The sequence below is a fragment of the Natator depressus genome, chromosome 3, assembly GCF_965152275.1.
Source record: "Natator depressus isolate rNatDep1 chromosome 3, rNatDep2.hap1, whole genome shotgun sequence".
In the NCBI taxonomy this organism is placed as follows: Eukaryota; Metazoa; Chordata; order Testudines; family Cheloniidae; genus Natator; species Natator depressus.
Genome location: NC_134236.1, coordinates 90,978,612 through 90,990,942, shown reverse-complemented (window position 1 = coordinate 90,990,942; position 12,331 = coordinate 90,978,612). Strand labels below are relative to the sequence as shown.

Below are 12,331 nucleotides of genomic sequence, written 5' to 3'. Positions count from 1 at the left end.
GTCCCCACCCCCGCTTCTAAATGGAAAAGCACCAGGTTTAAGATGGATTTCAGTACCAGGTGACATGGTCACATGTCCTGTGAGACCCCAAGCCTTCATTTCTCCCAGGCTGACTCACAGGAAGGCCTGCAAGCAAACAGAGCTATCCACAGTAAATTGTTCTGGTTGATGGGAGCCATCAAGATTCCAAACCACCATTAATGGCCCACACTTTGCATAATTACAATAGGCCCTCAGAGTTATATTTTATATTTTTAGTTTGATACAAGAATGATACATACATACAAATAGGATGACCACACTCAGTAGATTATAAGTTTTATAATGATACCTTACAAGAGACCTTTTGCATGAAGCATATTCCAGTTACATTATATTCACACTCATTAGCATTTTTCATAAAATCATATAGAGTGCAATGTCACATTGCCATAATACAACAAGGGCATGCCCTATAAGGGATGTTGCTAGGGCATCCCTGCACTCTGGTAATTCCTGTAATTGCCCCATGGCCATGGGGAGGAAGTAAATTAGACCAGCCCACAGGCCAATATGTGACCTCTGGAATGGGAAGGCAGCAAGTATTATGCCTCACATTTAGAGGATAGATCTGTCAATGGCTATTAGCCAGGATGGTCAGGGACACAACCCCAGCCTCCAACTGTCAGAAGCTGGGACTGGAAACAGGAATGGATCACTTGAAATTCCCTTGTTCTGTTCGTTCCCTCTGAAGCACCTGGCACTGGCCACTGTCAGAGACAGGATACTGGGCTAGATGGACCATTGGTCTGACCCAGTATGGCCATTCTTATTCCCTAACTTATCTATTTTAAATGCAGAACCCGTATTATACCAAAAGTACACATAGTGCATACGGTATCTTCAATTCTTTGGTGAAGCTGGGGAGGGTGTATTCTACAGCTCAGGATGGGGAGACATAAAGGAAATTTTAAGCCAAAATTGTTGTCACTGTATTCTGCGCCTCTTCTCCCCTCCAGTCCTTCTGACCCTGGGCTGACTGTGACTGTGTGCCAGGTTGATCTAATTTGCACCTGGGAATCAACCCAGCATATACCCAGCTGGATCAGGAGGGTTATGATACAAAGGTGACTTAAAACTACCTTTCTGCCTCCCCATCCTGAGCTGTGCCATGCATTTCTCAGTCATATTTAAGGATTGGGGCCAATATATGAACTGTGCTGTACTAGTGTGTAATACAATCTCTTTATTCAACGACATAACATGCCAATTTAGGAGATGAGAAATATACTAATCTTCATCATATGGGAAGCTCACCATTCTGACAATTGTCTATGGCCATACCACTATGACAATAGCTGTGGCTGGAAGCTGGTTGGGCCAAACCCTGTCTAACTTCCTAGATGAGATTAGTTTCATAGGACAATGCAGGGTTAGTAGGCAGCAGGTGTGTTACAAATTGTTATGAACTATAAAATGGGGGTGTCAGTTCAGTCCATGGTTTTTAGTGTCCAGCAGAGTTATAAAATTATTTTGTTTTCAGATATTTAAAATACAACTTGACATTAGCATCAATTACACTGGGTTGTAATTATCTGATGATACACTCTATTGGTACCAGGATGGGATAGTAGGTAACAACTAGTGTGGTGCAGTTGTTTGGATTTTTCTTCCCCATACAGGAATGCACATGGGGTATCATCAAACATTTACAACCAATATTTGATGGGGACCACATGCTGAAAGAAATCTTCCCTGAACCCTCTTCAAACAATCTCCCAACCTCATCATCAGAAGCAAGCTCCCCACAGACTAGAACACACCAACTCAAAGCTGCACCAGATTCTGCCAGAACAATGGATGCAAAACCTGAAGATGTATCTTCAATGCTATGATGATCAATACCTTCTACAACAGTAGTTCTCAGACTAGGGGCGCTGCTTGTTCAGGGAAGGCCCCTGGCGGGCCGGGCCGGTTTGTTTACTTGCCATGTCCGCAGGTTTGGCCGATCGCAGCTCCCACTGGTCACGGTTCGCCGCTCTAGGTCAATGGGGGCTGTGGGAAGCAGCATGGGCCGAGGGATGTGCTGGCCGCCCTTCAGGGGCTTTCCCTGAACAAGTGGCGCCCCTAGTCTGAGACCCACTGCTCTACAACACACCTTTCAAGATCCAAGGGTCCTATAAATGTGTATCACGATCTGTGTACCTCATCCAGAGCATCAAATGCCCCAGCACCGCCTCTGCAGGTAACACCAAACAAGCACTAAGCTCTCAAATGAACTCACACTGAAAAATGATAAAAGACAAAAACAACCTGTTACACATAGGCAAATACTTTTCACGAAGAGATCACTCACCTACCACTCCAATACGGGGTATGTTCAGATAGTTACAACCCAGTGTAATTGATGCTAATATCAAGTTGTATTTAAAATACATCTGACAACAAAATATGTACGTTTTAGTGAAATTTATATAGGTATTGCAGTAAAAAATTACCAAAGGAAATAGTAGTAAATGTAGTGGACCCTAACCTTTTACTGCTCTACCTTTCTGCTATGATTTTTTTCATTATGTGTAAGTAATCATAAAGTGCCTTCATCTTGAAGTGATTCTCTAAAATAATAGCAATCAGAGTTGAGCAAATTACAGCCCATATCTGTGCTCTGGGTCTCGGAAAAGATAATTATATATTTTCTCTGCATTCAGATTGAGCATTGTACAGTAATTTGAGTTTTCATAATTGTTTTAATCATGAGGAATGGAGAAATACAGGATAATAAGATACTCTTTTAAGTTTAAAAATGGAGCAGCCTCATATTAAATAAATCTCTTTTGTACTAAATAATGTAGATCTCCTCATATCTGGAAAACTCAGTCTTTTTGCTGAATTCTGTGCATAAAGTTGCACATTTAGGCACCAATCCTGCAAGATGCTCCACAAGTGAGGACCCTTGCATGGATCCTTTTGGTTTCATTAGGGCTTTGCATGATGAGCGATCCTTTTGTGTTGAGCAGTTTTCAGGATAAGGGCCTGTGGTCTTAAAGGAACACCGTCAACTTGAAGTCTAGTCACTTTTTAAAAGTAGTTTCAGGTACAACACTTGTCCATGAGTCCCCCTGAAAGAAGTTGTTTTACAATGCTATTTCTCTCTCCTGCTGGGTGAAAGATCCGTATGAACAGCAGTCGAAACTGACAACATGCCCATGCGTAGGAAACAGTGACACTAAGTATACACGGAATGCTGTCAAATGTCCAAAGTAAATAAACTGAGAAAAATATTTGTTTCTAATGTTTCAGTAAAGTTTAGGTGTCACTTATAACAGTAGTGGGGGACGGGGGGGTGATTTTTATTTTTATTTTTTAATTCCATATGTTTGGTGCCCATTATATGCTTAGGTGTTTTCTAGACAGACAGACATACCCTGAATCAAGAAATTCACAATCTAAGGACAGACAGAGGTTAGGGGAATGACAAACCTTTAAAGTTCTTTTTACTCAATGGACAGACAAGTTATTTTTAATTTTATGCTGTTGCTGTTTTTATTAACAGGCTTGTGTAAGCCATAGACACCAATAGGCACATTTACGATATTTTGGAAGAGCCATTGAGGAGGTTTACCCCAAATCCAATCTTAATTGACTGTGAATGAAAATGGTATCACTACCAACAGTTTCTTTTGCTGTAAGAATATGTAGAACTCTATACATAATTTTCAGCTGTTGGTAATTTTCTTTCAAGAGAAATAAGTGATCTATGTGAGGCTGGCACTTGTGGATCAGTTTGGACATGCAGTCTTTCTGTCTGATTTCAAGTCCAGGCTCTCTCTCTTCCTGTTCTCCCAATTTCCCACACTTAGGGCTGGTCTGCACTAACACTGTAAGTCAATCTAAGTTACACTACTTCGGTTATGTAACTGAAGTCGACGTAACTTAGGACTTAGTGTGGTGTCTATGGACCGACTCCCATTGAGATAGCTTCCACCTTTCGGGAAGGTGGAGTACAGATGTCGACAGGAGAGCATTCTCCCATCAGCTTAGCGTGTCTTCACCAGTCCTGCTAAAATGACACTGCTGCATCAATTGCAGCAGTGCCAATTTAACCAGTAATGTAGACATGGCCTTATCCATGTTGACTTCAACTTCCATTTTGATGATCTGTTTGACCCCTTAGCTACGTGTTTCCTTTCCTTTGAACCTTCATTTGACCTGCAGTCCTGGTTCAACTCTCCCACTCACCAAAAGAGCTGTTCGCTTGACTTAGTTTTCATTAAGCACTGCGCTCTCTCTCTCTCTCTTCCAAATTTCCCCTCTCTGACCATCACCTGGTGTCTTTTAAGCATCATCCATCAGCCCTTCTCTTCACCCTCTGTCACTCAGTCTTTTCATGCTTCCAATTCATCAGCACTGACATCTTGTTCGCTCTCCTCCATTTCTTCCACTGATACGGTTGTTGCCCATCTCTCCCATACAAGGTCCACCCTTCTGCCCCCTTCCCTGGATCACCCTCAGTATCCGTTTCTTCCTTTCCTGCTCTTGCACAGTGGAGCAACTTTGATGGAAATCCCATGACCAATCTGACTTCTTCCACTACCGATTTGTTCTTTTCTCCTTCAGTTTTGCCATCTTTCTTGCTAAACAGCTTGAGTTCTCAGACTTATTGAACCACATACCTGCAACCCCATCTGCCTTTCTGCCACCTTTGACTCACTCCTTAAACTCTTCCCTCCCCCTGCCTCCGCAAGATCTTGCCTATTTCGTCCAAGAGAAAATTTGACAAAATATGATATGACACTCTCCCTCCCGTCAACTTGCCGTCCCTTCCTACAACTCTTGCCTCCTTCCCCTCATCATAGAGACAGAATTTTCTTATCTGCTCTCTTCCTCTAACCTTTCTACTTGCCCCATCACATCCCATCTCATGATCTCCTCTCCCTTACTCTTCAACTTAACCTCTGCTTGTCTCTGGCTCTTTCCCCTTACAATACAAATATGCTGTAGTTTCTCCCACCTTTGAGCACACTTTCTTTTCCAACTACTACCAAATTTCCCTTCTCCCTTTATCACTATGCTTATTGAGCTTATAGTCTACAATCTGTCTGGGGTCTCTCTTTGTCAGTTCCATCCTAGACCCTATCCAGTCCAGCTCTGCCTCTTGCATACCACTCTATCCACACTCAACAAAGTCTCTAATACTACAGCTCAAAACTAGGACTCTGTCCTCATCCTTCTTGACCTGTTAGCTGCCTCTGACACAGATGACTATGTTCTTCTTGAAATCTTGTCCTCTCTTGGCTTCTGTGGCTCTGTCCTCTTCTGGTTCTCCTCTTACCTCTCTAATTGCTCCTTCAGTATGTCCGTGGGAGAATCCTCCTTATCCACTCACTAACTTTTTGTAGGGTTTGACAAGGTTCTGTCCTTGGACCCTTCTCTTCTCCCTCTACACCTTATCTCTGGGTAATCTCATCTGCAAATACAAATTCACTACCATCTCTATGCTACTACTTAACTATGTTTGTCTCTACCCCAGACTGTCTCCTTATGACCAAGCTAAAATTGTGGCCCGTCTCTCTGACATCTCCTCATGGATGTCTCCCCTTCAGCTCAAGCTCAACATGACTAAGACAGAGATGCTAATCTCCACCCACCCTGCTACCTCTTCTCTTGAGCACTCTGGACTACATCAACAACCTGCTTGTCATTCAGGCCCATAACCTGGGTGTCATCTTTGAGTTGGACCTCTCTCTAAGACCTCACATCCAGGCTATATCTAAACCTTGCCAATTCTTTCTGCATAACATCTTTAAGATCCGACCTTTTGTATCAACCAACACAGTTAAAACTCTTTCCAAAGTTCTCACCCTCTCTTGTCTCAATTACTGCAAAATCCTTTTCTCTGGTCTTGACCAATACAATCTTGCCCCACTCATCCATTGCAAATATCATTTTCTTAGGCCATTGCTTTGACCGTGTTGCTTTCCTCTTTGCATCCCTCCACTGGCTCCCCTTCTCTATTGCATCAAACATAAGCTGCTTGTACTCACTTTCAAAGCCCTTCACAGTCAATCCCCACCCTACCTATCATCTTTCATTAGGTATTGAGTTGTTGACATCTACCTCTGATTGGCCCACGATGCCAGCCTCCATCACCCACTTATTACATTTTCAAGCAAGCACTGTGTGCTTTCTTGCATACTGCCCCACAAGCTTGGGAAGTGCTCCCCATAAACATCCTCAAAGTTCCCTTGCCATGATGCCTACAAAAAACTGGACAACAGTTAGGCAGTGGTCTGTACACCAGCAGTCCTGTCACCCTGACCAATATTGTCTCCTTGTTTCCTTGTATTTCCCCATCTGCCTAAATCCATCTGTTGTCTCTTGTCTTCTACTTAGATTGTAAACTCCTTGGGGCAGGGACTGTACTTTAGTTCTGTGTTTGTCGAGTGCTAGCACAGTAGGGTCCCAATGTATGGCTACGGCTCCTGTGTACTATGGCAATATAAATAACAAATAGTAGTAAAATAGTGTGTAGCATATTACTACCATTGGAAATTAAACTCCAAATAATTTCCAAAGCTAGGCAGGTCTTAACCCTAGCAAGGCATTACAACCAGTTTTTTTCAGAGATATTATCACATAGATATCGTCACCCATGTGCGTTTGGCATATATTTTAAAGGCCTTGTTTGACTGTCTCTTAAATTTACCACACATTTGATAGCATACAGATAATTTGATGATAAGACTTAATTTGTTAATGAAGTGGTAACTAATTTTATTTTTAATTTTTTGTTTTAAATTGATGACTATATTACATAATGTTTTGTCTAGATGTCTTTAGTATTGGTGGTGTTTAGGGGAGAGATTTTCAAAGGCACAGATAGGAATTAGGTGCCTGGCTTCTACTTACTTTCATAGAATCATAGAATATCAGGGTTGGGAGGGACCTCAGACGGTCATCTAGTCCAACCCATTGCTTAAATCAGGATTAATCCCCAGTTTTTGCTCCAGATCCATAAATGGCCCCCTCAAGGATTGAACTCACAACCCTGGGTTTAGCAGGCCCATGCTCAAACCACTGACCTATCCCTGCCCGCTTCCCCCCCCCCATAGAGTTGAGCACATAATTGGCATTTATGCCTTTTGAAACCTTCCTCTATGTCTTTTATTTAAAGGAAAAGAATCCTATGATGTAAGGAAAGTTAATCCCGATGGAAGACAATTTTATGGCTCTTTTGTAAGAGTCTTTATAATAAAGGAACTATAGCTTCAATACCACAATACTTTCTAGAGGGAGTAATGCATTATGTAATGCTGCAGTTATTGCATGTTTACTTGCAGAAACGTTAAATTAGCACTGTTCCTGAAATAACTTAAGTAAAAACAACCAATTTTTTTCTTTTTCTTTTTCTTTTTTTTTTTAGGAGAGAGAGCTCGAAGCCAACAAGAAAGAAAAGGTGAAAGAAGCTCAACTTGAAGCCGAGGTGAAGTTACTGAGGAAGGAAAACGAGGCACTGCGTCGACACATAGCTGTGCTTCAGGCAGAGGTTTATGGGGCAAGACTGGCAGCCAAATACTTAGATAAAGAACTAGCTGGAAGGTTTGTACAAGTAATTTCAGGTCCACACCATGATAATTTTGCTGTTTTGGGCAGTTACCATCTTTTTGTTCTGTTCATACAGTGCCTAGTACAATAGGGTCCATGAGTTGGAATCCTAGGGCTACAGTAATACAAATAATAAAAAATAATTGTATATGAGAGTCAGAATTATGGAAGGATTAGGATATGTTTAACCTTAGGTCCTCTGTTCCTCCTGCTATTGAAAATAAACCAGACTTTCACTATGTCCATTGCTAACTATAACCAGCAGCTTGGAAGCATCTTTTAGGAATATGCATACTTCTGCCTCAGCCTTGAGCTGACTATTTCAGGTCAGGTTCCTGCCCCATGTAAGAAAAGCAAATGTCTGTTCTTCAGGGAGAGATAAAAGAACCCCTTCCATCTCTCCCCATAGAATAAAAATTTGTTTTCCTTAGCTCCATGAATGTCCTAAGGTGACTACCTCAATAATAGCCTAATTCCAAAGGTATGTTTAAAGAACCAATATTTATTCCAAAATAAAAAGGGAAATTAAATGTAAAATCACAGCTTATTTATATTGTGGTAAACGTAAAGGCTCCACTCGGGGACAGGACCCCATTTTGTTTACCTCTGTGTAAGCATATAGAAAGACACTGTCCCTAGTTCAAAGAGCTAAAAATCTAAAAAGACAAAAATCCAGTGAAAGGTGTGGGAAGGGGATTGAACAGATGATCAATAGTGAGAGTGATGATAGGGACACGTTGTTAGTTCCTTTTATCTTTCAAAATGTTTAAAACTATCCCTAACTGCCCCTATACAAAGCAATCGTTAGTTCTTTTTTTTTTTGCATTTTATTTTTTACCCCTTGTCTATTTTTTATTTTCCCAGTTCTTTGATTTTAAAAGGATATTAAATTATCCTCTGGCCAGAGTACCCCTCTGGTATGATTTCACCCACTGTCCATCCACTGAGACAGTACTCCAAGGCTGCCTTCCGAAACAATTTGGGCCTCTTGGATTGCAGGGGACCCCAGGCAGTTTCTTTCTCTGCCGTTACTACAGTTCCAGCTGTTGCCAGACAATGTTTCTTGCCCAATACCCATGGAAATGGTTGGAGGTTTCTATCCCAAATGGTTGCCTCCAGTGGGGGTTTGGGCCTCTGAGGCAGGGTCCAGAGTTGGAGGGGTTGAGGGAAAGAGAGGATTTCACTAGACAGGGAAAATCTTGCAGTTGATTTAAGCAAAACCCCTCACCTTACAAGCCATATGCACCTGCTTCAAGGAGCTGTGCTGTATACTGTAAGGTAGGTATGTACAGCAATCTACAGTCCTGAAACTTTCAGTGAGTGCTGTGTGTGTACATGTTCAGCACTGTGGCAGTTGTGCTGGTTCAAGCACATGGGTGCAAGTTACAACACTGCAGTTCACTAAAGCAGATAAATTGAGAGTATTGGAATACCTCAATTTTCAGTTGTGATGTATTGTACACACTTTTTTTTTTCTTCCTCATTTTGTAGGGTCCAGCAGATTCAGTTACTAGGTCGAGATATGAAGGGTCCTGCTCATGATAAACTTTGGAACCAGCTAGAAGCAGAAATACACCTGCATCGTCACAAAACTGTTATTAGAGCATGTCGGGGTCGTAATGACCTGAAACGACCAATGCAAGCACCACCAGGGCATGTAAGATGAACTCTGATATTTCTTATCTTAATGAGCCTGCCTTCCCATATTTTCTCCACCAGTCCTTCACAGCTTTTATAATATGTATAATCCTCCCTTCTTCTTCGAGTGATTGCTCATGTGTATTCCACAGTAGGTGTGCATGCTCGCCAAGTGCAGCGGTGCCGGAAGTTTTTCCCTTAGCAGTACCTGTATGGGGGGAGCACCGCCTCTATATCGTGTTATAAGGGGAGCTGCGCACTCCCCCCACCTTCAGTTCCTTCTTGCCACCAGTGAAGGTGTGTTTGAACTTCTTGCTCCAGCTCTGCTACAGCCTTTCCAGTTGATCTTAGTGGTACCTTTAGCTAGTGTTAGTAGCTCGTAGAAAGTAGTTTTCAGTTGTTAGAGTGGGCTCAGGGCATGCCCCGTGCCCAAGGCTTCAAGTTGTGCGACTCCTGTCCCCATTCCATGCCAGGGAGTGATCCGCATGCCGAGTGTCTCCACTGCTTGGGCGAAACTCAGGTGAGTGAACGCTGCAAGATCTGCCGGTCCTTCAAGCCGCGAACTAAGAAGGAGAGGGACATCAGGCATTGCGCTCTCCTTATGGAATCAGCGCTGGCCCCAATTCTGGCACGCCGAGCAGACTTGGCGCCTGGCACCGCATCATTGGTGCGCAGCAAAGCCCCCTGCACCAGCCGGCACCGCTCCCCCTCCAAGAAGCAGGGGAAGGGCTCCACCTCGCAGCGGCGCTGAGAGAAGGAAAGGGAAGAGGCTGGTCCCCTGTTGGGCAGCCCTCGGTCCCTGTCCCATCCCCCCCCCTCCCCGGGCCCAAAACCTCCGACTCGTGCTGAGCGGATGCTCTACAGGCCACATGAGACATTCTGAGCTTGCCGGTACCCTGTGGGTGCTCGTCAGACCTCCCCGGCATGGCACAGCTTCCACTCCGAGGACCACTCCCTGCCTTGTTCGACACGCAGTGACCAGTCAACTTGCAGCTCGTTTCTACCACCCTCGACACTAGCCTGACTACCCGGTTTGACACCATCCAGGCAGGAGTCTTTCCACGCCGTGCGGTAGCGGGCACAGGCACCGAGACAAGTGAGTATCGGAGCAGCACTTCCAGCGGGCCCTCAACATGGACACGGCCTCTCTATCCCGCAGGAAGATTTCAAGGTGCATCAAGACCTGCTAAAGTGGGTGGCGTCCAGCCTCCAGCTGCAGGCTGAGGAGATGGAGGGCCCGTCCAACTCCCTCTTTAATGTACGGTCTTCCTTGATGCCGGGCTGCGTGGCTCTTCCCCTCCACCAAGGAGTAGCCAACATCTCCAACACCTTGTGGCAAACTCCCGCCTCCTTGGCCCCAGTTTCCAAGAAGGCTGAGAGGAAGTACTTCGTGCCGGCCAAGAACCACGAGTACCTCTATTCTCACCCAGCACCTAACTCTCTGGTGGTGGAATCGGTGAACCACCGGGAGCGACAGGGCCAGCCCGCACCCACCCCCCAAGAACAAAGATGCCAGGAGACTGGACTCCTTTGGTAGGAAATTTTATTCCTCATCAAGTTTCAAGCTCAGGGTGGCCAATCATCAGGCCTTGCTGAGCCGATATGACTTTAACCTATGGGAGTCCCTGCCAAAGTTCGAACCACTCCTCCCGGAGCGGGACAGAAAGGACTTTAAGGCTCTAGTGGACGAGGGGGCAATGGTGGCTAAAGCGGCCCTTCAGGCAATGTCAGACGCGGCCGATACAGCAGCTCGCTTGATGGGTTCCGCGATCTCTATGCACAGGGCTTCGTGGCTCCTCCTGTCCAGGCTATCGGCGGAGGCCCAGTCCCTCATGCAGGACCTGCCGTTCGACGAGAAAGCCCTGTTCGCAGAGCAGATGGATGTCAGGCTGCATGGGATGAAGGACTCCCGTACCACTTCGCAGACCTTGGGCCTCTATGTCCCTCCGGCTAAGGACCAGGCCAAACCGCAAACGTCAGCTCAACCTGCGCGGAGCAGATACGAGCCCCTGTACAAGAGGCCAAGAGACCAAAAGCGCTGGCCTCAGCAACAGTCCCGCTCTGCCCCACAGCCCGGGCCCTCTAAGGGCACGAGGCAGGGAAAGAGGCAGTTTTGACTATTTGCAGGGGGGCACCAGGGCAGTTGCCAGGGAAAACCCCGTATTAATAAAGTTTGTGTTCTGCAACCAATTGTCTGCCTTCCAGGTGGCATGGTCCCGTATAACATCAGACCAATGGGTCCTCAAAACCATTTCCAAGGGCTACACGTTGCAGTTCAGTTCACCCCTGCCCTACCACCCCCCGTCCCTGGTGGGCCCAGGGGACCCGAAGCATGCCCACCTCCTAGGGCAGGAGGTGGAGCGACTACTACACCTGGGGACGGTGGAAAGAGTACCAGTAGAATTCCGGTGCAGGGGCTTCTATGCCCGATATTTCCTGATCCCAAAGGCAAAAGGGGGTCTCAGGCCCATCCTGGACCTGCGGGATCTCAACCGGTTTATGGTCCACTCCAAGTTCCGCATGGTGTCCCTAGCCTCTATTATCCCCTCCCTGGACCTGGGAGATTGGTAAGTGGCCTTGGATCTTCAGGACGCGTATTTCCACATCTATATTTTCGAGGGGCACAGGCGCTTCCTCCATTTCCTGGTGGGGCTAGACCACTACCAGTTTACGGTCCTCCCGTTTGGCCTATCCACAGTGCCCAGGGTTTTCATGAAGTGCATGGTGGTGGTAGCGGCCCACCTGAGATGGGAGAGCATGCAGATCTTTCCATACTTGGACGATTGGCTTCTCAAGGGCAACTCTTGGTCTCAGGTAAGGGCCCATGTGGAACTGCTCCTGTCCACATGCGCCAATCTCGGCCTAGTCGTGAACGAGACCAAATCAACGTTAGTTCTGGTGCAGCGCATAGAGTTCATAGGGGCACTACTGGACTCCGTAAGGGCCACAGCCTCTCTCCCACTGAGCAGGGTCGAGACCCTCAAAGATCTCATCACCTCGGTCACGGCCTTTCCAGTGATAACGACAAGAGCGTGCCTTCAGATCCTGGGGCACGTTGCGACATGCACATATGTGATCCGCTATGCCAGGCTCTGAATGAGGCCCCTCC

At 45.6% G+C, this 12,331-nt stretch overlaps 1 protein-coding gene across 2 annotated transcripts in view; it reads left to right on the top strand.

Moving 5' to 3' along the window:
- Nucleotides 1–12,331, top strand: part of GOPC (golgi associated PDZ and coiled-coil motif containing) — a 53,493-nt gene that overhangs the window by 25,597 nt on the left and 15,565 nt on the right. For both annotated transcript variants that reach the window (XM_074948301.1, XM_074948300.1), the window contains 2 exons: nucleotides 7,403–7,578; nucleotides 9,076–9,241. In XM_074948301.1, coding sequence (XP_074804402.1) covers nucleotides 7,403–7,578; nucleotides 9,076–9,241 — 342 coding nt within the window. The remainder of the gene's footprint in view (nucleotides 1–7,402; nucleotides 7,579–9,075; nucleotides 9,242–12,331) is intronic.